The 27,204-nt window shown below is 43.3% G+C and overlaps 1 protein-coding gene across 3 annotated transcripts in view; it reads left to right on the top strand.

The window, feature by feature from the left end:
- The window catches only part of LOC106607187 (cGMP-dependent protein kinase 1), a 193,902-nt gene that overhangs the window by 58,968 nt on the left and 107,730 nt on the right, over positions 1-27,204 (top strand). For all 3 annotated transcript variants that reach the window (XM_014203919.3, XM_014203895.3, XM_014203887.3), the window contains exon 3: positions 17,766-17,879. In XM_014203919.3, coding sequence (XP_014059394.2) covers positions 17,766-17,879 — 114 coding nt within the window. The remainder of the gene's footprint in view (positions 1-17,765; positions 17,880-27,204) is intronic.

The following is a 27,204-nucleotide window of genomic DNA, read 5'->3' as shown; positions in this document are numbered from 1 at the left end:
GATGTGGGTGTGGCTAGGTCTACATACAGTAATGGTGCTAATTTAAAAAAACTCACAAAAGCTCTGACGAAGGCCGTGAGGCCTATACGTAAAGCTTATTAAAGATCAGTGATACGATCAAGAGCAGTGTGCAGGTTCCTTGTTCTCTTTCCTCGTCTTATCTGGCTGTTGCCATGCACCTGCAAAAAAGATAGCTCAGATGTGCGGGTGCCTTTTGAATTTTGAATTTGACTTTGCAAACAACAAGAGGGCTTAATTGGAGTCTATATTTCTTCGGAACAGCCTAATAGAAGTATGATTTTTTTTATTAGGCCTACTTACAATTGCAACTGGTCAAAAATGTAGCATCCTACATAAAATAATCATTAAAAAAGTCTGCACATTCAAACTAAAACAATGTAATTAAAAAGAAAGTGCACATTTGTAATTCCCAAACTAGAAAAGTAATTGGAAAGGTAGATACAAATTATATGTGACATTGTGGTTACAATAAAGCAGCCTTTCTTAAAGTATGGGTCGTCGCGAACCTGTTAATGGTGGGTTGCGATGTGTCAGAGTAAATTTATAATTATTTTGTTAATTATTGGAATTGATTTGGCAAGTGCGCTCTTTGCTTAGCAGCGGTCTCTGCTCAGTTTGGCTGCTGCGTGAGTGTGAGAGGGATATACCTGTGTGCTTCGCCGTTTACCTGATCTTTTTTCTACAGTTTTCTTGAAGAGCCCCTCACTGTCAACTGTGATTATTTTTAGCAAACTTAACATGTAAATATTTGTATGAACATAAGATTCAACAACTGAAACATAAACTGAACAAGTTCCACAGACATGTGACTAACATAAATGGAATAATGTGTCCCTGAACAAAGGGGTGGCCAAAATCAAAAGTAACAGTCAGTATCTGGTGTGGCCACCAGCTGCATTAAGTACTGCAGTGCATCTCCTCCTCATGGACTGCACCAGATTTGCCAGTTCTTGCTGTGAGATTTTACCTCACTCTTTCACCAAGGCACCTGCAAGTTCCCGTACATTTCTGGGGGGAATTGCCCTAGTCCTCACCCTCCAATCCAACAGGTGCCAGATGTGCTCAATGGGATTGAGATCCGGGCTCTTCGCTGGCCATGGCAGAACACTGACATTCCTGTCTTGCAGGAAATCATGCACAGAACGAGCAATATGGCTGGTGGCATTGTCATGCTGGAGGGTCATGTCAGGATGAGCCCGCAGGAAAGGTACCACATGAGGGAGGAGGATGTCTTCCCTGTAACGCACAGTATTGAGATTGCCTGCAATGACAAGGTCAGTCCGATGATGCTGTGACACACCACCCCAGATCATGATGGACCCTACACCTCCTAATCGAGCCCGCTCCAGAGTACAGGCCTTGGTGTAACACTCATTCCTTCAACGATTAACGCAAATCTAACCATCAACCCTGGTGGGACAAAACCGCGACTCGTCAGTGAAGAGGACTTTTTGCCAGTCCTGTCTTGTCCAGCGACGATGGGTTTGTACCCGTAGGCGAAGTTGTTGCCGGTGATGTCTGGTGAGGACCTGCCTTACAACAGGCCTACGAACCCTCAGTCCAGCCTCTCTCAGCCTATTGCGGACAGTCTGAGCACTGATGGAGGGATTGTGCGTTCCTGGTGTAACTCGGGCAGTTGTTGTTGCCATCCTGTACCTGTCCCACAGGTATGATGTTCGGATGTACCGATCCTGTGCAGGTGTTGTTACACGTGGTCTGCCACTGCGAGGACGATCAGCTGTCCGTCCTGTTTCCCTGTAGTGCTGTCTTAGGCGTCTCACAGTACGGACATTGCAATTTATTGCCCTGGTCACATCTGCAGTCCTCATGCCTCCTTGCAGCATGCCTAAGGCATGTTCATGCAGATGAGCAGGGACCGTGGGCATTTTTCTTTTGGTATTTTTCAGTCAGTAGAAAGGCCTCTTTAGTGTCCTATGTTTTCATAACTGTGACCTTAATTGCCTACCGTCTGTAAGCTGTTAGTGTCTTAACGACCGTTCGTCAGGTGCATGTTCATTCATTGTTTATGGTTCATTGAACAAGCATGGGAAACAGTGTTTATACCCTTTACAATGAAGATCTGTGAAGTTATTTGGATTTTTACGAATTATCTTTGAAAGACAGGGTTCTGAAAAAGGGACGTTTCTTTTTTTGCTGAGTTTATATGGTGCCAAACTGGCCTGTGTGTGTGTTCTGTTATTCAGCTGTGTGATGTGATCAATCAGTTGATTCCAGTTCAGAATGAAAATTATTTATTGTATTTTAACAGCAACAGTTCCAGCCTAGACAGATATGTAAGAGTGTTTTTAATGAGAGAAAATAAACATTAATGTATATTTATATGGATATTTAATTTCATTGTTATTTGTTTTTGTCTATACTGCATTTGTTTTATTTGTTTTAGGCATAAGGGCAATGAAATGTACCAATATTTATGTATAGTTGCATATTTTCCTAGGTTGGGTCCCAGGAAAACACAGAATTTCTCATTTGGGTCCCAGGCTGAAAAAGTTTAAGAACCCCTGCAATAAAGAATGTAGCCCATCATGCAAATGTTTCCTATTAGCAGGACAATATACTTTTTATAGCCCGGCTACTATTGTGAAAATCCCTCAACTTGCAATGTAGTTGATGCTTAAGTACTCTAAAGTGTTACATTTCTAACTCAAAACAGCAGTACAGTATTTCTTCATCAACATCTTTATGCTTTCGTTAATAAAATAAAATAACGAGAAAAAATTACATTCAAATGCGGATGTTTATATTATCTACATTTTAGTCGCACTTCCACCCAGCTTCACGACCACAGGTTAAACCTTGCTGAAATGATCCGTTATTAAGTATTTGTTGCATTGTTGTATTGTCAATTTCTCTAGCCAGTCGTGTTGGCAGAGTTACGGATTAATGTTTTCAGTTGATGCCAAACAAGTTCGATCGGGTTTAAATCAGGAGACCTACATGTAGAGATGGAAAAAAACATGGTTAATGTTCTGATAATTTAAAAATATTATACACGGTTGAAGTCGGAAGTTTACATACACTTAGGTTGGAGTCATTAAAACTCGTTTTTCAACCACTCCACAAATGTATTGTTAACAAACTATAGTTTTGGCAAGTCGGTGAGGACATCTACTTCATGCATGACACAAGTACATTTTCCAACAATTGTTTACAGACAGATTATTTCACTTATAATTCACTGTATCACAATTCCAGTGGGTCTGAAATTTACATACACTAAGTTGATTGTGCCTTTAAACAGCTTGGAAATTCCAGAAAATTATGTCATGGCTTTAGAAGCTTCGGATAGGCTAATTGACATCATTTGAGTCAATTGGAGGTGTACCTGTGGATGTATTTCAAGGCCTACCTTCAAACTCAGTGCCTCTTTGCTTGACATCATGGGAAAATCAAAAGAAATCAGCCAAGACCTCAGAAAAAAATGGTGGACCTCCACAAGTCTGGTTCATTCTTGGGAGCAATTTCCAAATGCCTGAAGGTACCACGTTATCTTTACAAGCAATAGTACGCGAGTATAAACACCATGGTACCACGCAGCTGTCATACCACTCAGGAAGGAGACGTGTTCTGTTTCCTAGAGATGAAGGTACTTTGGTGCGGAAAGGGCAAATCAATCCCAGAACAACATCAAAGGACACTGTGAAGATGCTGGAGGAAACACGTACAAAAGTATCTTTATCCACAGTAAAACGAGTCCTATATCAACATAACCTGAAAGGCCACTCAGCAAGGAAGAAGCCACTGCTCCAAAACCACCATAAAAAATCCAGACAACGGTTTGCAACTGCACATGGGGACAAAGATCATACTTTTTGGAGAAATGTCCTCTGGTCTGATGGGTTAGGGTTAGGGTTAGAAATAGAAATAGAACTGTTTGGCCATAATGACAATTGTTATGTTTGGAGGAAAAAGGGGACGCTTGCAACTCGAAGAACACCATCCCAACCGTGAAGCATGGGGGTGCAGCATCATGTTTTGGGCGTGCTTTGCTGCAGGAGGGATTGGTGCACTTCACAAAATAGATGGCATCATGAGGTAGGAAAATTATGTGGATATATTGAAGCAACATCTCAAGACATCAGTCAGGAAGTTAAAGCTTGGTCGCAAATGGGTCTTCCAAATGGACAATGACCCCAAGCATACTTCCAAAGTTGTGGCAAAATGACTTAAGGACAACAAAGTCAAGGTATTGGAGTGGCCATCGCAAAGCCCTGACCTCAATCCTATAGAAAATTTGTGGGCAGAACTGAAAAAGCTTGTGCGAGCAAGGAGGCCTACAAACCTGATTCAGTTACACCAGCTCTGTCAGGAGGAATGGGCCAAAATTCACCCAATTTATTGTGGGAAGCTTGTGGAAGGCTACCCGAAATGTTTAACCCAAGTTAAACAATTTAAAGGCAATGCTACCAAATAATAATTGAGTGTATGTAAACTTCTGATCCACGGGAATGTGATGAAAGAAATAAAAGCTGAAATAAATCATTCTCTCTACTATTATTCTGACATTTCACATTCTTAAAATAAAGTGGTGATCCTAACTGACCTAAGACAGGGAATTTTTACTAAGATTAAATGTCAGGAATTGTGAAAAACTGAGTTTAAATGTATTTGGCTAAGGTGTTTGTAAACTTCTGACTTCAACTGTGTATATATATAATATATATAAAACATTTCTTACCGAGCCTTTCCATAAGTCCACGCAAGTTTATTCAATTGTCTTCTGACTGTAATTAGACTGATGTTGATGTCGTGCCGTGATGCCAGCAGATTAAAAATTGCCTTTGCCTATCGCTCATCATCTTCATGAATATAAGCACGTGATGTCTGCTAAATAATCAAGTTAGGTTTCTCCAGAATTAAATAATTCTAAATAACTAACAGTTTATTTACAAATGTGTGAGAATGTCTCACCCCATGTTCAACAATTGCCTTTTTCTCACTCACTCTAAGTTAAATTAAATGAAAACGAAATCTAAAAAATATTGTTACTTTTTAAACAAAGCGATTATTATTGTTATTATTATTAATTATTTTAGAATTGTATAAAAGCCCCTTAGATATTCACACAGATCCTAACGGAAAATGCCTCTTAGATATTAATTTAGAGTCCTCTAATCCTTTAAATGTAATTATTGGCTGAGAGTCACGTCATAAAACAATTTTTCTTCGTTTTTCTCTGAATAGAAACACCATAATATTATTAAAATGAAATAAGCAAGTACCAGTCAAAAATTTGGACACACCGACTCAGTCCAGGATTTTTCTATATTTTTACTATTTTATACATTGTAGAATAATAGTGAAGACATCACAACTATGAAATAACACATACGGAGTCAGTTAAGAACTAATTCTTATTTACAAGGACAGATTACTACTTCCTCCCCATCGGGGGATTGAACCCCGGTCTCCCGTCCGCACGACACAGGGATTTGTTAGCTAAACAGCCCAGTACTGTACTGCCAACCGTCATGTTGTACAGTGCCATATTTTCCATTCCATTCTAACGGAAACGCAGAGGGTTTTTCATTTTTCATGGAATAGAAACACAATAACATTAATCAAATTAATTATGCAAGTACCAGTCAAAGGTTTGGACACACCTACTCATTCCAGGTTTTTTCTTTAATTTGACTATTTATTACATTGTAGAATAATAGTGAAGACATCTCAACTATGAAATAACACCGGTCTCCCACGTGCCCTGCATTCTGTAGTACAAACATGGCCTGCTCTCCCTTATGTAAGGAATTAGGCACTTTCCCATGTTTACTACAGTATGTATTGTAAACTGCACAGTAGCCTAATAAACAAATAAACACATTTCATTAATAAAATAATGATAAAAAAATACTTTTTCAAATTGCAGATGTTGATTTAGTTATGGATCAATAACAAATTACTATGGGAAAAAATATCACTGACTTACAGAAATATTGGAACAAAGTTGTCTGAAGGCAGACAATTTAGAATCCTCCAATCCTGTAGTCTACTCCCGACTGTCACGGTATAGGGCCATCTTTTCCATTCCATCCTAACAGAAACCCTGAGGGTTTTGTTTTTTGTTTTTCTCTGAATAGAAACACCATAATATTAATGTGGAATTATTTAAGATTCTATTTGAAGAGGTAGGGTTTCAGAAGTTTTCAGAAGATGGGCAGGGACTCAGAGGGAAGCTTGTTCCGCCATTGGGGTGCCATTACAGAGAAGAGCTTGGACTGTGCTGAGCGGAAGCTGCCCTCTCGTATGGGTGGGAGGGCCAAGAGACCGGAGGTGGCAGAACAGAGTACTCAGGTTGGGGTGTAGGGTTTGGACATGGGCTGTTCGTCTTGCTGCTCCATAGGCAAGTACCATGGTCTTGTAGTGGATGTGGATGCTTTGACTGAATGCCAGTGGATTGTGCGGAGGAGCGGGGTGACATGGGAAAACTTGGGAAGGTTGAACACCAGGCGGGCTGCAGCATTTTGGATAAGTTCCAGGGGTTTGATGGTACAAGTGGGGAGCCCAGCCAACAGTGAGTTTGTATTTGTATTTATTATGGATCCCCATTAGCTGCTGCCAAAGCAGCAGCTATCCTTCCTGGGGTCCAGCAAAATTAACCTGTTTGGGATAGGGGGCAGTATTTTCACAGCCGGATGAAAAACGTACCCAAATTAAACTGGTTACTACTCTTGCCCAGAAACTAGAATATGCATATTATTAGTAGATAAGATTAGAAAACACTCTGAAGTTTCTAAAATTGTTTGAATGGTGTCTGTGAGTATAACGGAACTCATATGGCAGGCAAAAACCTTAGTAAAATCCAACCAGGAAGTGGAAAGTCTGAGAATTGTAGTTCTTCTTTTGAATCTCTATCGAAACTACAGTGTCTGTGGGGTCACGTTGCACTTCCTAAGGCTTCCATTGGCTGTCAACAGACTTCAGAAAGTTCTTTCAGCATTCTCCTGTCACTGGGCAGAGTATAGTAGCTCAGTCACTGAGTGGACTGCCTGGGGACAAAGGGATTGGATATGCGTGGTCCCGCGAGCGCACCGTTCCTTCTTTTTCTTCTTGAATGAATATGCTATTGTCCGGATGGAATATTATCGCATTTTTACGTAAAAAATACCATAAAGATTGATTTTAAACAGCGTTTGACATGCTAATAATTTATGTATTTTGTCAACGTTTATGATGAGTATTTTTGTAAATTCACCGGAAGTTTTTGGTGGGAATACATAGCGGAACGCCTGTCCTCAACAGGTTTTAAGACTGTTTACCTAATGAAACAGTGGAGACTGTGAAGCAACACACACACACACACACACACACACACACACATACGATAACAAATGCACTACACATGGATTTAGTAATGTAGATATGTGGTAGTGGTGAGGTGGGGCCTGAGGGCACACAATGTGTTGTGAAATCTGTGAATGTATTGTAATGTTTTAAAGTTGTATAAACTGCCTTAATTTTGTTGGACTCCAGGAAGAGTAGCTGCTGCTTTGGCAGAAGCTAATGGGGATCCATAATAAATACAAATACAAATGCAAAATACAAATATCAGTGGGCTTTGTGATGAATGAGCCATCTGATTAAATGAATGAAGGAGCCGAGTTGTTTTTTCCCCCCAAAATGTCATTTAAGGTGCCCCAAAGCTTTTCACTATCATTCTTTATATCGTTTATCTTTGTATCAAATTGTAGTTTATTTTTCTTTTTATTTAGTTTAGTCACATGATTTCTTAATTTGCAGTACGTTTGCCAATCAGTTGGGCTGCCAGACTTAATTGTCATACCCTTTGCCTTATTCCTCTCAACCATACAATTTTTCAATTCCTCATCAATCCAAGGGGATTTAATAGTTTTTACAGTCATTTTCTTAATGGGTGTGTGCTTATTAGTAACTGAAATAAGTAGTTTCATAAATGCGTCAAGTGCAGCGTCTGTTTGCTCCTCATTACACACCACAGACCAGCAAATATTCTTTACATCATCAACACATGAATCACTAGTTGCAGTAGTCCAGACATGAGATGACAAGTGCCTGGATTAGGACCTGCGCCACTTCCAGTGTATGGTAGGGTTGTAATCTACCGATGTTGTAGAACATGAACCTGCAGGAGAGAGTAACTGCTTTGATGTTTGCAGAGAACGACAGGGTGTTGTCCAAGGTCACGCCAATGTTCTTTGCACTCTGGGAGGAGACACTGTGGAGTTGTCAACCATGATTGAGAGGTCTTGGAGCGGGCAGGCCTTCCCCGGGAGGAAGAGCAGCCCCGTCATGTCAAGGTTGAGCTTGAGGTGGTGGGCCGACATCCAAGCTGAGATATCTGCCAGGCACGCAGAGATGTGTGTTGCCACATGGGTGTCAGAGGAGGGGAAGGAGAAAAGTAGTTAATTGTCATCCACATAGCAATGATAGGAGAGACCATGTGAGGATATGACTGAGCAGATGGTCTTGATGTATAGAGAGAAAAGGAGAGGGCCTAGAACTGAGCCCTGGGGGTGAGAGTATGTGGTGAAGACACAGATTCTCTCCACGTCACCTGGTAGGAGCGGCCTGCCAGGTATGATGCAATCCAAGAGTGTGCAAAGCCTGAGACGCCCAGCCCTGAGAGGGTGGATAGATTAATCTGATGGTTCGATCACATTTTAGGGAAGACCCAGATGCAGACAGCGTCGAAGTAGCAAAAGTTTATTACTAAATCAGAGGGCAGGCAAAATAACAGGTCAAGGGCAGGCAGAGGTCAGTAATCCAGATCAGAGTCCAAAAGGTACAGAATGGCAGGCAGTCTCAGGGTCAGGGCAGGCAGAGGTCAATAATCCAGTATGGTGCGGCAAGGTACAGGACGGCAGGCAGGCTCAGTGCAGGCAGAATGGTCAAAACCGGTTAATCTAGAAAACAGGAACAATGAAAAGACAGGTGCAAGGGGAAAACCGCTGGGAGGCTTGACGAACAAATCGAACTGGCAACAGACAAACAGAGAACACAGGTATAAATACACAGGGGATAATGAGGGGAGATGTGAGACACCTGGTGTGGGGTGGAGACAAGCACAAAGACAGGTGAAACAGATTAGGGTGTGACAGGTTCATGGTGTTGAAGGCAGATGATAGATCTAGAAGGATGAGAACAGAGGAGAGAGAGTCCTCTTTGGCAGTGAGAAGGGAAGTCTCGGTTGAGTGACCTGACTGGTTAGAGTCAAGAAGATTGTTCTGACAGAGATAGTGAGAGAGTTGGTCAGAGATAGCACGCTCAAGTGTTTAAAAAAAAAGAGAGAGATACTGGTCTGTAGTTTTTGACGTCAGAGGGGTCGAGTGTTGGTTTCTTGAGGAGGGGAGCAGATCTGACATTTTGAATTCAAAAGGGACGCAGCTAGTAGTCAGGGATGAGTTGGGTCTGGAGAAGGGAGGGGGTGGGGTCAAGCGGGTAGGTTGACGGGCTGCCAGAACTCACTAGTTGCAGGATTTCATCTGGAGAGAGAGGGGAGAAAGAGGTTAAGGTTTAGGGTAGTTTTGTGAGCGTTGGACCAGTGGACTCAATAGGCTGAGTGAATGAGGAGCGGATGATGTCAACCTTCTTTTCAAAGTGGTTGACAAAGTTGTCCGCAGAGAAGGAGGAGGGAGGGTGGAGGATTAAGGAGGGAGGAGAAGGTGAAAAAGAGTTTCAGAAGCTAGAAATTTAAAGTGATAGAAAGTGTTTTTATCAGCGGATACAGAGGAATCTGTGATGCTAACTACTAATGCCGTAGCACGTTACTTTTGTATGAAAACTGCTGCATCCTGGCCCTGACTCCTCCTATGAATGGAAAATAAGGGTGTACGGCTAGCCCCTACTTTCTCTGTCATTCACATTCTCTGTCATGCAAGGGAGATAATCGCATTTGATGACTGGAGAAGTGGCAGAGATGAAACAGTTAAGTTATGTTGTTGTAATGAAAAGGGAGTTTGTAACCTTCTAAAACCTTTCTTAACCCTCCTGTTGTGTTAATTTCATGTTAATTAATTCTGTGTTCCCGGTCCAAAATGACCGCCCAATTATAGCTGACTCTCAGTGCATAATAATACATATATTATCACCTAATGTTGTGTGACCTGTTTTATTTGACCATGCTGGTAATTTAGGAATATTTGAACATCTTGGCCGTGTTCTGTTATCATCTCCACCCGGCACAGCCAGAAGAGGACTGGCCACCCCTCATAGCCTGGTTCCTCTTGTCACGTCCTGACCAGTAAAGGGGTTATTTGTTATTATAGTTTGGTCAGGACGTGGCAAGGGGTATTTGTTTAGAATGTTTCGGGGTTTGTTGGGCTATGTGTTTATGTAGAGGGGTGTTTGTTTAGAGTGTTCTGGGGTTTTTGGTTATGTTCTATGTTAGTATATTTCTATGTTCTGGTCTAGTCTTTCTAGTTCTATGTTTAGGGTTATTGGTTTGGAGGCAGCTGTTTTTCGTTGCCTCTGATTGAAGGTCCTATATAGAGGGGTGTTTTTTGTAATGGGTTTTGTGGGAAGTTGTTTTTGCATAGCTGTGTGTAGCCTGCATTACTATTCGTTCGTTCGTTTTCTTGTTTTGTTTTTTCAGTGTTCAAATAAAAGTTAAAATGAGCACTCAACCCGCTGCGCCTTGGTCCACTTCATACGACGACCGTTACAGAACTTCCCACCACAAACGGACCAAGCAGCGGGGTAAGGAGCAGCAGAGGAATTATATGGACTATGGGGAATCATGGACATGGGAGGAAATTCTGGACGGGGCTGGACCATGGCACCAGGATGGTGAATACCGTCGACCACCGGAGGAAATAGAGGCAGCCAAGGCGGAGCGACGACATTATGAGGCATTATACGCGCCGAGGGGCAAGTACGAGAGGCACCCCCAATACATTTTTTTGGGGGGGCACACGTGTAGTTTGGCTGGGCCAAGGGTGAGCCCTAAGCCAACTCCCCCTGCTTATTATGGGGAGCGTATGGAGTGGAGAGCGCTGGAGTATGCGGAAGTGCGCACGATCTCGCCCATGCACACGCACAGTCTGGTGCGAGTGATCCCAGCCCCTCGCAAGTGCCGTGCTAGAATGGGCATCCTGCCTGGAAGGAGGATGCCTGCGCATCGCATCTGGCCACCGGTGCGCCTCCAAGGCCCAGGCTACTCTACGCCTGCTCTACGCACGGCAACCATCAGGCCTCTGCACAGCCCAGTTCGCCCTGTGCCAGCACTCCGCTCGTGCAGGGCTGCTATTACCATCCAGCCAGGACGGGTTGTGCAGGAGGTGCGCTCCAGACCTCCAGTGTTTACCCATGGCCCGGTGTATCCTGTTACTGCTCCTTGTACTAGCCTTGAGGTGTGTGTCTCTAGGCTGGTGCCTCTAAAGCCAGCACCACGCATCAGGCCTTCAGTGCGTCAGCCCAGTCTAGTACGTCCTGTTCCCGCTCCTCGCACTAGCCTTGGGGTGCGTGTCACCAGTCTGGTACCTCCACTACCAGCCCCACGCACCAGGCCTCCAGTGCATCAGCCCAGTCCAGCTCGACCTGCTCCTGCTCCTCGCACTAGCCCTGTGGTGCGTGTCCTTAGTCTGGTGTGTCCTAAGCCAGCCCCAGCCTCAGGCCTTCAGTGCGCAGTCCCCGTCCAGAGCTTCCGGCGACAGTGCCCCGTCCAGAGTGTCCGGCGACAGTGCCCCGTCCAGAGTGTCCGGCGACAGTGCCCCGTCCAGAGTGTCCGGCGACAGTGCACCGTCCAGAGTGTCCGGTGACAGTGCCTCGTCCAGAGTGTCCGGCGACAGTGCCCCGTCCAGAGTGTCCGACGACAGTGTCCCGTCCAGAGTGTCCGGCGACAGTGCCCCGTCCAGAGCTTCCGGCGACAGTGCCCCGTAGAGAGACGGCCCACAGTCCGGAGCCAGCAGAGACGGCCTACAGTTCGGAGCTAGCAGAGACGGCCCACAGTCCGGAGCCGAGAGAGACGGCCCACAGTCCGGAGCCGAGAGAGACGGCCCACAGTCCGGAGCCGAGAGAGACGGCCCACAGTCCGGAGCCGAGAGAGACGGCCCACAGTCCCACAATCGGCGTAGCGAGAGTCGTCCTACAGTCCGGAATCGGCGCAGCGAGAGTCGCCCTACAGTCCGGAATCGGCGCAGCGAGAGTCGCCCTACAGTCCGGAATCGGCGCAGCGAGAGTCGCCCTACAGTCCGGAATCGGCGCAGCGAGAGTCGCCCTACAGTCCGGAATCGGCGCAGCGAGAGTCGCCCTACAGTCCGGAATCGGCGCAGCGAGAGTCGCCCTACAGTCCGGAATCGGCGCAGCGAGAGTCGCCCTACAGTCCGGAATCGGCGCAGCGAGAGTCGCCCTACAGTCCGGAATCGGCGCAGCGAGAGTCGCCCTACAGTCCGGAATCGGCGCAGCGAGAGTCGCCCTACAGTCCGGAATCGGCGCAGCGAGAGTCGCCCTACAGTCCGGAATCGGCGCAGCGAGAGTCGCCCTACAGTCCGGAATCGGCGCAGCGAGAGTCGCCCTACAGTCCGGAATCGGCGCAGCGAGAGTCGCCCTACAGTCCGGAATCGGCGCAGCGAGAGTCGCCCTACAGTCCGGAATCGGCGCAGCGAGAGTCGCCCTACAGTCCGGAATCGGCGCAGCGAGAGTCGCCCTACAGTCCGGAATCGGCGAGAGTTGCCCTACAGTCCGGAATCGGCGCAGCCAGAGACGCGCTTCAGCCCGAGGTCTACAGCGAAGCGCTTCAGCCCGAGGTCTACAGCGACGCGCTTCAGCCCAAGGTATTCAGCGGGGGTGGACAGGTTAGGTGGGGGACAGGCTAGAGCCTGAGCAACCTCCACAGTAGGAGGATTGGGGAGGGGGGGGTGTAGCACGGGAACCGTCGGTGACGATAGCCACCCTCCCTTCCCTCCCTTTAGTTTGGGGGGTTTATTTTTGTGTTTATTTTTTATGTGAGGTGCATCCGGGGTATGCACCTTTGGGGGGGGGGGTACTGTCACATCCTGACCAGTAAAGGGGTTATTTGTTATTATAGTTTGGTCAGGATGTGGCAGGGGGTATTTGTTTAGAGTGTTTCGGGGTTTGTTGGGCTATGTGTTTATGTAGAGGGGTGTTTGTTTAGAGTGTTCCGGGGTTTTTGGTTATCTTCTATGTTAGTATATTTCTATGTTCTGGTCTAGTCTTTCTAGTTCTATGTTTAGGGTTATTGGTTTAACCTTCAATTGGAGGCAGCTGTTCTTCATTGCCTCTGATTGAAGGTCCTATATAGAGGGGAGTATTTTGTAATGGGTTTTGTGGGCAGTTGGTTTTGCATAGCTGTGTGTAGCCTGCATTACTGTTCGTTCGTTTTCTTGCTTTGTTTTTTCAGTGTTAAAATAAAAGTTAACCTCTCTGGGCTAGGCGGGACGAAATCGTCGCACCTTCGCAACAGCCAGTGTAATCCCGTGGCGCGTTATTCAAATACCTTAGAAATGCTATTACTTCAATTTCTCAAACATATGACTATTTTACACCATTTTAAAGACAAGACTCTTGTTAATCTAACCACACTGTCCGATTTCAAAAAGGCTTTACAACGAAAGCAAAACATTAGATTATGTCAGCAGAGTACCCAGCCAGAAATAATCAGACACCCATTTTTCAAGCTAGCATATAATGTCACAAAAACCCAGAAGACAGCTAAATGCAGCACTAACCTTTGATGATCTTCATCAGATGACACACCTAGGACATTATGTTATACAATACATGCATGTTTTGTTCAATCAAGTTCATATTTATATCAAAAACCAGCTTTTTACATTAGCATGTGACTAGCATGTGACTAGCATTCCCACCGAACACTGCCGGTGAATTTACTAAATTACTCACGATAAACGTTCACAAAAAGCATAACAATTATTTTAAGAATTATAGATACAGAACTCCTCTATGCACTCGATATGTCCGATTTTAAAATAGCTTTTCGGTGAAAGCACATTTTGCAACATTCTCAGTAGATAGCCCGGCATCACAGGGCTAGCTATTTAGACACCCAGCAGGTTTAGCACTCATCAAAGTCAGATTTACTATAAGAAAAATGTTATTACCTTTGTTGTCTTCGTCAGAATGCACTCCCAGGACTTCTACTTCAATAACAAATGTTGGTTTGGTCCAAAATAATCCATCGTTATATCCAAACAGCGGCGTTTTGTTCGTGCGTTCTAGACACTATCCTAAAGGCTAAATAAGGGTGACGAGCATGGCGCAATTCGTGACAAAATAATTCTAAATATTCCATTACTGTACTTCGAAGCATGTCAACCGCTGTTTAAAATCAATTTTTATGCCATTTTTCTCATAAAAAAGCGATAATATTCCGACCGGGAATCTGCGTTTAGATAAACAGACAAAGGAAAACAAAGCATTCGGTCGAAGCGGGCACGCGCCTAAGCCCATAGTACTCTGAGTGGCCACTTGCCAAAAGCGATAAAGTGTTTCAGCCAGAGCCTGCCTCGATATCGTTCAACGTTTTCCCGGGCTCTGAGACCCTATGGAAGACGTAGGAAGTGTCACGTTATTGCACAGATCCTGAGTCTTCAATAAAAAGAGCCAAGATGAAACACTACTTCTCAGACAGGCCACTTCCTGCTTGAAATCTTCTCAGGTTTTGGCCTGCCATAGGAGTTCTGTTATACTCACAGACACCATTCAAACAGTTTTAGAAACTTTAGGGTGTTTTCTATCCAAAGCCACTAATTATATGCATATTCTAGTTACTGGGCAGGAGTAGTAACCAGATTAAATCGGGTACGTTTTTTATCCGGCCGTGTCAATACTGCCCCCTATCCCCAACAGGTTAATAACCGAATGAACACTATACAAAAAGAACCAAAAAACGACCAGCAACAGTTCTGTCAGGAACAAACTAAACAGAAAACATTCACCCACAAACCCCAAAGGAAAAACAGGCTGCCTATGTATGACTCTCAATCAGCAACAACGATCTACACCTGTTCCTGACTGAGAGCCATACACGGCCGAAACAAAGAAAACCACCAACATAGAAAAAGAAACCTAGAACGCCCACCCATGTCACACCCTGGCCTAACCAAAAATAGAGAACAAAAAACCCTCTCTATGGCCAGGGCGTTACAAGATGTTCCAAATGTCTGCATCAGTGGCTTGTAGGCTATGCATGGAAGCCTGGAGATGCTAATCGTGTTTATGTCAATTAACGGTCAATTTCCTGACAAAATATTATGACCGCCACAGCGTTACCCTTGGTCTGTAAGGACCACAGCTTTTGTGTATCGATAGGTAATGATTCTTCGTGGGTGACTTTTGTTAATGTGTGCAGAGGGTCCCTGGTTTGAGCCCAGGCTGGGGCAAGGAGAGGGACAGAAGCAATACTGTTACACACGCCAATGCTGTGTGTGAACACTGTCCTTACCTTATGTTCTTGCTAAAGAATACAGAAGTAGTACGTTTTCAAACTCAATTAAAATGTAATTTTTTGCAAAGTGAAAGTCAATGTTTTTGGAAGTGGTGGGGTGTGCATCGCATATGCATGTCTGACACAATTGTATTATCACAAACTCTGACAGGAGGGTTTCTCCTTCAAGAAGTTAAAGTTTCTAATGACTTTTCTCCTCTCTTTTTCTCATGTCTTCTCTTCTCTTACACTATATATACAAAAGTATGTGGACATCCCTTCAAATGAGTGGATTCCACTACAGACCCGTGTTCGATCCCGGGCTGTGTCACAGCTGGCCCCGACTGGTAGACCCATGAGGCGTCGCACATTTGGCCCAGTGTCACCCGGGTTAGGGGAGGGTTTGGGCGGCCGGGATGTCCTTGTTCCATCACGCTCTAGCAACTCCTTGTGGCGGGCCGGGTGCATGCACGCTGACTTCGGTTGCCAGCTGGTCAAAATGGTGCTGCTGGCTTCCGGGTTAAGCGAGCAGTGTGTCAAGAAGCAGTGTGGCTTGGCAGGGTCGTGTTTCGGAGGACGCATGGCTCTCGACCTTCGCCTCCGTATGGGAGTTGCAGCGATTGGACAAGACTGTAACTACCAATTGCATATCACGAAATTCGGGAGAAAAAGCAGTAAAAAGTACAAAAAAAGTAAATATATATATATATATATTAATTGTGGATTCGGTTATTTCAGCCACACCCGTTTCTGACAGGTGTATCAAATCTAGCACACAGCCATGCAATCTCCATAGACAAACATTGGCAGCAGAATGGACTTACTGAAGAGCTCAGTGGTTTTCAACGTCACACCGTCATAGGTAAAATTTCTGTCCTGCTAGAGCTGCCCCAGTCAACTGTAAGTGCTGCTATTGTGAAGTGGAAATGTCAAGGAGCAACAACGGCTGTCCTCGGTTGCAGCACTCACTACCGAGTTCCAAACTGCCTCTGTGCACAAGCCCAAGATCACCATGCACAATGCCAAGCATCGGCTGGAGTGGTGTAAAGCTCGCCACCATTTGATCTGGAGCAGTGGAAACACTCTCTGGAGTGATGAATCACCATCTGGCAGTCCGACGGACGAATCTGGGTTTGGTGGACGCCAGGAGAATGTTACATGTCCAAATGCATAGTGCCAACTGTAATGTTTTGGGGAAGAGGAATAATGGTCTGTGGCTGTTTTTCATGGTTTGGGCTAGGCCCCTTAGTTCAAGTGAAGGGAAATCTTAACGCTACAGCATACAATGACATTCTAGACAATTCTGTGCTTCCAACTTTGTGGCAACAGTTTGGGGAAGGCCCTTTCCTGTTTCAGCATGACAATGCCCCCGTGCACAAAGCGAGGTCAATACAGAAATGGTTTGTCGAGATGAGTGTGGAAGACATTACTGTCCTGCACAGAGCCCTGACCTCAACTCCATCGAACATCTTTGGGATGAATTGGAACGCCGACAGCAAGCCAGGCCTAGTCGCCCAACATCAGTGCCCAAACTCACTAATGCTCTTGTGGCTAAATGGAAGCAAGTTCCCGCAGCAATGTTCCAACATCTAGTGGAAAGCCTTCCTAGAAGAGTGGAGGCTGTTATAGCAGCAAAGGAGGGACCAACTACATATTAATGCCGTCATTTTGGAATGACGAGCAGGTGTTCACATACTCTTGGTCATGTAGTGTATCTTCTGCTTCAGTTATTTTCATCAGATACCTACCCATCACTTTGTTTACTGCCACAGTCTTTTTTCCAAGTCAACCTTTTCTTAAACATTCAGAGCTCTAGTTCCTCTGTAGTATGCATATGTACGTGATGAGGCACATCCAAAACAAAATAGCTGCACTCGGCTCCAATCACAGACTAAAAGGCTTTGCAATCACACCCATCACCCTCCACAAGCCCCAATCACACAGAAAGGATGTCCTTAAACATAACCATTTCAGGACATAACTGTGTCTCTGTACCATTCCCTTGGTTTGGTTTTAATCTTTAATATTGACCTGTCTTACTGAGCCATTGCTAAGCCATTGTGAAATGTGTGATTTCACAGTCTACTCTATGCTGTATAATAATGCTTAGCTAGTGCTTACTAGTTGAAAATAATGAATGATCCATACAGGGATTGAACCTACAGTCTGTCAGTTTATTAGCATCATGCTCTGATGTACTTTGCTAGATGGGCCATGATGATGTGCAAAGCCAAGTATAGGTGATATGTCACTTCTTTGTGTATTTTTGAGATACATTTAGGGTGTTTCTGTGTATTTTCCAGATACATTAAGATATCGTGTGTTTGTGTGCGTTTTTCAGATGGTAGGGTGGAGGTGACAAAGGACAGTGTGAAGCTGTGCACAATGGGACCCGGGAAGGTGTTTGGAGAGCTGGCCATCCTCTACAACTGTACCAGGACAGCAACCATCAAGAGTGAGTCCACACACACACACACACACACACACACACACACCAACCCAGTGACGTGCGGTGAGGTCGGTGGCTGGGTAAGCACTGGCTATTATCAAAGCCAGATTTACTCACAAATAAACCTTAATGAAGCCCAAGTTAACCATACAACAGATGGCTCCAACAACCAGAGTGACATAGGCTATTAACTGAGATTGACTAAAATAATTCACCAAATGTAAATACCTATGTAGCCAAGATACTGTACACAAGTGTTAGCCTCCGATGGCGGTATATTTCATATAATTTCATACTCCATAGCCTTTTCCAATGCACCGGCGCTCACAAACACACACAATAGTTGTATTATGTGAAATATTATTACATACACATACACTGATTATACTAAACATTAGGTTACTTTTAGGAATCTCAAATATAAAATATATTTTGATTTGTTTAACACTTTTTTGGTTACTACATGATTCCATATGTGTTATTTCATAGTTTATATGTCTTCACTATTATTCTACAATGTAGAAAAAGGTAAAATAATCTCAGTCAAGGTGAAACAGCCCTCTACCCAGTGGGCACACACTGGTTGAATTAATCCTGTTCCACATCATTTCAATGAAATGACGTTGAACCAACATCAAATAGATGTTGAATTGACGTCTGTGCCCAGTGGGTAGCCACAACATATTGGATATTACTCTGGTTGAGTGGCTCAGTAGACAAAAGTAGTGCATGCAGCTCACCATTTTTGTTATTTCCTAATGGTTGTGCTTAAGTTTAGACCTTAGGTGTTACCATCATAGGCCTACACACATTTCAATGAGCCCGTTTGTGCTATGAGAGTGTGTCAGGATGAGGGACATGTGTTTAGGTGACACAGAGGACACGGGTACAGGCTGGAGATGTAGGGTTGGATAGGAATAACACAGGAACAACACAGGGTGGCAGATAGCCTAGTGGTTAGAGTGTTGGACTAGTAACCGTAAGGTTGCAAGATTGAATCCCTGAGCTGACAAGGTAAAAATCTGTTGTTGTGCTCCTGAACAAGGCAGTTAACCCACTGTTCCTAGGCTGTCTTTGAAAATAAGAATTTGTTCTTAACTGACTTGCCTAGTTATATAAAAAAAAACAGGAACAACATATCACTTTGTGTTAGGACATTTACAATGGATGTATGCAGATTCTGTACAGCTCAAGAATATTGTATCTGAAACTTTATCAGTTTCATTGGCAGGTCCCTGTCAGATTCACATAATATCCCTTAACTTAACCACTACTGAGTCATTAATAAATTACTCACATAAGAATGTGATGTATCAGTGGCCCAGGTGTGAAGGATATAGGGTCCCTGAGGAGGGGGGAAGAGGAGAGGGCATGAGGGAGAGGGTTATTTACCTTCCTCACCTATGATTAATAGAGGTGAGGAGGCTGTCAGTCAGCCACCTTCTACCTGTTCCTCTGGCCGGGGTGTTGAATCTCCTGGTTCCGTTGCCATGGTGTTGAGTCCTCAGAGAGGGTTGAGACTGGGTCTCTGGGGGATTCCCTAAAGTTACGGAGTGTCTCACCCTTCACGGTCCCCTGCCTCCCTACACTCCCACTCACATGTCCCCCACTTCCACTGCTCACACATTGTGGAATTACTCTGTGTGTGTTTTTGTGTGCATGCGGGTGAGTTATTTAATAAACAAAATATAATTTTCTGTCAGTATGAAGCATCTAGGAATGGATATGTGCAGAATATGTTCTTCCAGGTGAATTTTCAAGTGCGCAATCTTCAATGTATCATTTCAAATCAAATGTTATTGGTCACATACACATGGTTAGCAGATGTTATTGCGAGTGCAGCGAAATGCTTGTGCTTATAGTTCTGATAGTGCAGTAAAATCTAACAACTACCTAATACACACAAATCTAAGTAAAGGGATGGAATAAGAATATATACAGTTGAAGTCGGAAGTTTACGTACACCTTAGCCAAATACATTTAAACTCAGTTTTTCACATTCCCTGACATTTAATCCTAATAAAAAGTCCCTGTCTTAGGTCAGTTAGGATCACAACTTTATTTTAAGAATATGAAAAGTCAGAATAATAGTAGAGAGAATGATTTATTTCAGCTTTTATTTCTTTCAATACATTCCCAGTGGGTCAGAAGTTTACATACACCCAATTAGTATTTGGTAGCATTGCCTTTAAATTGTTTTACTTGGGTCAAACGTTTTGGGTAGCCTTCCACAAGCCTCCCACAATAAGTTGGGTGAATTTTTGCCCATTACTCCTGACAGAGCTGGTGTAACTGAGTCAGGTTTGTAGGCCTCCTTGCTCGGACACGCTTTTTCAGTTCAGCCCACATATTTTCTATAGGATTGAGGTCATGGCTTTGTGATGGCCACTCCAATACTTTTACTTTGTTGTCCTTAAGCCATTTTGCCACAGCTTTGGAAGTATGCTTAGGGTCATTGTCCATTTGGAAGACCCATTTGCGACCAAGCTTTAACTTCCTGACTGATGTCTTGAGATGTTGCTTCAATATATCCACATAATTTTCCTACCTTATGATTATTTTGTGAAGTACACCAGTCCCTCCTGCAGCAAAGCACCCGCACAACATGATGCTGCCACCCCCATGCTTCACAGTTGGGATGGTGTTCTTCAGCTTGCAAGCCTCCCCCTTTTTCCTCCAAACATAACGATGGTCATTATGGCCAACAGTTATATTTTTGTTTCCTCAGACCAGAGGACATTTCTCCAAAAAGTATGTCGTTTTTTTCATGGCGGTTTTGGAGCAGTGGCTTCTTCCTTGCTGAGCGGCCTTTCAGGTTATGTCGATATAGGACTTGTTTTACTGTGGATATAGATACTTTTGTACCTGTTTCCTCCAGCATCTTCACAAGGTCCTTTGCTGTTGTTCTGGGATTGATTTGCACTTTTCGCACCAAAGTACGTTCATCTCTAGGAGACAGAACGCGTCTCCTTCCTGACCGGTATGACGGCTGCGTTGGCCCATGGTGTTTATACTTGCATACTATTGTTTGTATAGATGAACGTGGTACCTTCAGATGTTTGGAAATTGTTCCCAAGGATGAACCAGACTTGTGGAGGTCTACCATTTGTTGGCTTGGCTGTCTTGGCTGATTTCTTTTGATTTTCCCATGATGTCAAGCAAAGAGGCACTGAGTTTGAAGGTAGGCCTTGAAATACATACACACGTACACCTCAAATTGACTCAAATGGTGTCATTTAGCCTATCAGAAGCTTCTAAAGCCATGACATCATTTTCTGGAATTTTCCAAGCTGTTTAAAGGCACAGTCAACTTAGTGTATGTAAACTTCTGACCCACTGGAATTGTGATACAGTGAATTATAAGTGAAATAATCTGTCTGTAAACAATTGTTGGAAAAATTACTTGTGTCATGCGCAAAGTAGATGTTCTAACCGACTTGCCAACACTATAGTTTGTTAACACGAAATTTGTGGAGTGGTTGAAAAACGAGTTTTAATGACTCCAACCTAAGTGTATTGACACACAATTCTGTTTAATGTCAAAGTGGAATTTTGTTTGTAGAAATAAAAAAATAAAAATGTAAAGCTGAAATGTGTTGAGACAATATGTTTTCAACCCCTTTGTTATGGCAAGCCTTAATAAGTTCAGAAGTAAAAATTTGCTATGCAAGTTTTTTGGATGACTACCCAATTTTTAAATCAGTGGAATTAGAGTATGATAGCTAAAGAGATGGAGAAAACACCTGTCTCCGGATTGCATCTTAAAGCTAAGGGCAACTGTGGTATGGCATTTGTGACAGAGAGACCCGTCTAAGATGAATGTGGATGTATACAGGCAAGATCGCTTGCTACATTTTTAGATATTACACATTTCTAATTTTGACAGAAAGTGATTTATTTTCAATCTAAAGTGTACTGTTAGCTAGCTAGCTAACGTTAGCTGGCTGGCTCCATAGCTGACGTTATTATATGTTTCCCAGAGCCGTTTGCTTTTCTAGTTAGAGCTTAACGTTAGCTAGCTAACATTGGACCTGATTGGTTAGCTCCCAGCGCTGTGGCATTGTTGCCACTTTGTTCATTGTTGTTTAACTAGATAATGTTAGCTGGCTGGCTCATTAGCTAACGTTACGCGACATGTGTGATCTTAAACGTTGTTCACCTAGCTAGGTTCATTGCTTACCTAGCTAGCTATCCAGCTATATGTCTTAAGCTAAAGTGTACTGTTAGCTAGCTAACTAATGTTAGCTGGCTCCCTAGCAGACGTTATTATTTGTTTCCCAGAGCTGCTTGCTTTTCTAGTTAGAGCCTGATATTAGGCATTGTTGGCACTTTGTTCATTGTTGCTTAACTAGCTATCGTTAGCTGGCTAGCTCATCAGCTAACATTACGTGAGGTTTGTGCAACACCCATTGAATATGGCCGGTGTCAGTAAATGTCTGCAAAAAAAGCGTAATGAAATTGTTGCCAGCAGAGCTGGTTCGGCTTTCTTCGTGTTATCCAGAGGTAAACAAATCATCAGCCAGAGCGTCAAGTGTGCACTCTGAGAGCTCTACGAGATGGTTGGGGCTAAAGCTTAATAAGAGGGTGTGAACGGTGCTAAATGGGTGTAGACAAAGAAGAACTCTTCACTAGATACCAAAACATTCAAAGGCGATTTTCTAAAAAGTGAGTTTACAAGTTGATCAATTTTCAAAGCAGAATTACTTTCCCATTGTTCCTCAAATGCAGTGTATGTTATACAATTTTGTGACTCTGAGTCTCTACTTTTTTCCAATGTAAAAAACACGATTTCACATTTTGCTACATAAGACCGAATCCAGGTGGTGAGTTACAATTATATGTAAAGTTCCTCAATCGAGTTGTGAATTTCAAGAACAGATTAAACCACAAAGACCAGGGAGGTTTTAAATTCCTCGCAAAGAAGCACCGATTGGTAGATGCAGAGGCACAACTTTGGTTTTAGAAGTGGGGGGACATAACTTTTTTTTTCTTCGGATAAACACTCCAAACAGCCTACCCGACCATTTGGAGGCATCCATATGGTACTAAAGCACACTGTTTTATATCACATAACAATGAGAAAACTGGGGGGGACATGTCCCCCCTGTCCCCAGTGAAGTTGCGCCCCTGGGTAGAAAGAAACCATATGCTGCATATCACTTTGAGCATGGTGGAGTTATTAATTAGGCTTTGGATGGTGTATCAATACACCCAGTCACTACTAAGATACAGGCGTCCTTCCTAACTCTTAGGGATTTCACCATGAGGCCACCAGTTACAGAGTTTATGGTTTTGATATGAGAAAACTGAGGATGGATCAACAACATTTTAGTTACTCCACAATACTAACCTAAATGACTGACTGAAAAGGAAGCATGTACAGAATACAAATATTCCAAAACATGCATCTTGATTGCAACAAGACACTAAAGTAATACTGCCCCAAAAAAATTCAAAACTATTTTATTTTTTGTCTTGAATACAAAGCTTTATATTTGGGGCAAACACAGCACATCACTGAGTACCACTCTTCATATTTTCAAGCATGGTGGTGGCTGCATCATGTTATGGATGTGCTTGTCATAGGTAAAAGTACTGTATATCTGCCGTTGTGATTAATGTTAGACTCCACTCTGATCTGCAGGTTGAACATGGTGCGATTGTAGACTCCTAAATTGATAGTGAGCATCCTGTTGCATCACCGCCTGGTATGGCAACTGCTCGGCATCTGACCGTAAGGCGCTACAGATGTTAGTGCGTACGGCCGAGTACATCACTGGGGCCAAGCTTCCTGCCATCCAGGAACCTACAGTCGTGGCCAAAAGTTTTGAGAATGACACAAATATTAATTTTCACAAAGTCTGCTGCCTCAGTTTGTATGATGGCAATTTGAATATACTCCAGAATGTTATGAAGAGTGATCAGATGAATTGCAATTAATTGCAAAGTCCCTCTTTGCCATGCAAATTAACTGAATCCCCCCAAAACTTTTCCACTGCATTTCAGCCCAGCCACAAAAGAACCAGCTGACATCATGTCAGTGATTCTTTCGTTAACACAGGTGTGAGTGTTGACGAGGACAAGGCTGGAGATCACTCTGTCATGCTGATTGAGTTCGAATAATAGACTGGAAGCTTCAAAAGGAGGGTGGTGCTTGGAATCATTGTTCTTTCTCTGTCAGCCATGGTTACCTGCAAGGAAACACGTGCCATCATCATTGCTTTGCACAAAAAGGGCTTCACAGGCAAGGATATTGCTGCCAGTAAGATTGCACCTAAATCAACCATTTATCAGATCATCAAGAACTTCAAGGAGAGCGGTTCAATTGTTGTGAAGAAGGCTTTAGGGTGGCCAAGAAAGTCCAGCAAGCGCTAGGACCGTCTCCTAAAGTTGATTCAGCTGCGGGATCGGGGCACCACCAGTACAGAGCTTGCTCAGGAATGGCAGCAGGCAGGTGGGAGTGCATCTGCATGCACAGTGAGGCAAAGACTTTTGGAGGATGGCCTGGTGTCAAGAAGGGCAGCAAAGAAGCCACTTCTCTCCAGGAAAAACATCAGGGACAGACTGATATTCTGCAAAAGGTACAGGGATTGGACTGCTGACGACTGGGGTGAAGTCATTTTCTCTGATGAATCCCCTTTCCAATTGTTTGGGGCATCCGGAAAAAAGCTTGTCCGGAGAAGACAAGGTGAGCGCTACCATCAGTCCTGTGTCATGCCAACAGTAAAGCATCCTGAGACCATTCATGTGTGGGGTTGCTTCTCAGCCAAGGGAGTAGGCTCACTCACAATTTGTCCTAAGAACACAGCCATAAATAAAGAATGGTACCAACACATCCTCCGAGAGCAACTTCTCCCAACCATCCAGGAACATTTTGGTGACGAACAATGCCTTTTCCAGCATCATGGAGCACCTTGCCAAAAGGCAAAAGTGATAACTAAGTGTCCCGGGGAACAAAACATACATTTTTTGGGTCCATGGCCAGGAAACTCCCCAGACCTTAATCCCATTGAGAACTTGTGGTCAATCCTCAAGAGGCGGGTGGACAAACAAAACCCCACAAATTCTGACAAACTCCAAGCACTGATTATGCAGGAATGGGCTGCCATCAGTCAGGATGTGGCCCAGAAGTTAATTGACAGCATGCCAGGGCGGACTGCAGAGGTCTTGAAAAAGAAGGGTCAACACTGCAAATATTGACTCTTTGCATCAACTTCATGTAATTGTCAATAAAAGCCTTTGACACTTATGAAATGCTTGCAATTATACTTCAGTATTCCATAGTAACATCTGACAAAAATATCTAAAGACACTGAAGCAGCAAACTTTGTGGAAATTAATATTTGTGTGATTCTCAAAACTTTTGGCCACGACTGTATATACTAGGCGGTCTCAGAGGAAAGCAAAAAAAAATGGTCAAAGACTCCAGTCACCCAAGTCATAGACTTCTCTTCCTCTCTGAGGACTCACCACCATGGCAATGGAGCCAGGAGATTCAACACTCCAGCCAGAGGAACAGATAGAAGGTAGCAGGCTGACTGACAGCATGACGGCCTCTTCACCTCTCGTCTTTCTCTCCCTCACCTGTTAATCATAGGTGAGGAAGGTAAACATGATTCCAGTAAAGATTAAATAAATACAATTTGAAAAAAGTGTTATTTCATAGTTGATGTTTTCACTATTATTCTACAATGTAGAATATAGTAAAAATAAAGAAAAACCCTTGAATGAGTAGGTGTGTCCAAACTTTTGACTGGTACTGTATATACACAGTATATATTAAAATTAAAACGTATATTCGACTGTCAGTCCTTTCATGAATAGCTCTATGAATATGAGAGGGGTTTCATTTCTCCAGGATCATCCCTCAGCTTTTTACCAAAAGAGGCAGGGTCATGCTTTGGTATTGTTTCAACTGCGGATTGCCCATTTAAGCTAAAGCATGAGTGAGGGTGAAACAATTTAAAATCAACTGGTTTAAAGCAGACATCAACTGACTATGTGTCCTGCTCGATCACATTTCCACTAATATACTGTATATGGAAATGCTTATGTGATTGGGGCTTGTCTTCTCCCTGATGTATTTTACTTTAAAATAATTGTATAGGAAGTAATAGTGCTATTTAAAATGAATAGAACAAATATTTTTTGACTGAACAGGGACTAGTCTTTAGACAGGGACTGTCTATGGAGATGAGGGCATTCAGAACAGAGGGAGGCAGTGAGAGGAGAGCACTTGTACTCTCAGGAGGAGGTGTGCTGTGTATTTGTGTCTCCACTTGTCACACACATCTCATATCACCACAAACAGGAGTCTTTATAGAGTTGGAGTTTCTGCCCTTGAAAGAGAGAGAAAAGGAAATAGAGGGGGCGGAGAGCTGCAGACATACAGAAAGCGATCGAGGTCAATTCAAATGAGAGATGAGAGAGGGATGCAAACAGAGAACAAGATGAAAAGTGAGGAAGGTGAAGAGAGAGAAATAGAAAGCTCCAGGAATTTAGTGTGAGAATAGCCCTGCATCTTAACAAAAATGTTTTAATGGACATTTTTATGGTAACATCTGTCAATACAGACATAGGCATGGTAAAAGAAAACTATTGAAAATAACATAAGTGATCATTAAGATTCATCTTCAGACAAAATCATTTCTGACATTTTTGTCTGTAATTAGATACATGCAGCTTCTCTTATGTCATTATATGTTGCCATAGAAGACCTAATAAACCCTTTGTCACCAGAATAATGTCATAAATCGATATAATAAATGCTTAAACTTAGTTTACATTTGTAAATCTCTGTCATCTTTCACGGAGCAAAGACATTAGGGACCAGGGAGAAAATGCAAAAATAGAAAGCTATGAAAACGACCCAACATGTTCCTGATAAACTTTCAGTTCGGCTTGGATGCATATTTTATGTCGTTGAAATACTATCAGCTTTTATTATGCTTATAAAGATAGCACCTCTACAGATGGTATCTAACTGAGCTTTCACATTCTCTAAAGATGCTGAAGAAAATCATATTTCTCCACTCCTGTTCCCGAGACGAAATTTTGCCTGTATCGTTTTACTGCAAGAAATGCTTAATTTTGCAGGAGTTAATATTAAGGCTGTGTGAGAGGCTATAGACCTACAGTCAGTGTTCCGATTTCAGTTTCCATTTAACCCATCTGAAAAGTAGGCTACAGTTCCCTTGATGGGCCATAGGCCTATTTGAAGTCCCAGTCGTGACTATCGAATTTGCATTGCGCCTCAATCATCACACATAACGTGTCACTGCTATCATCCTCCTTTACCACTTCACCAAATCTTCCCTAAAACATTACTTTC

The sequence above is a fragment of the Salmo salar genome, chromosome 01 (genome assembly GCF_965601325.2).
Source record: "Salmo salar chromosome 01, fSalSal1, whole genome shotgun sequence".
Classification (NCBI taxonomy): Eukaryota; Metazoa; Chordata; class Actinopteri; order Salmoniformes; family Salmonidae; genus Salmo; species Salmo salar.
The sequence above is the reverse complement of the archived record's forward strand: the minus strand, read 5'-3'. Positions and strand labels throughout refer to the sequence as shown.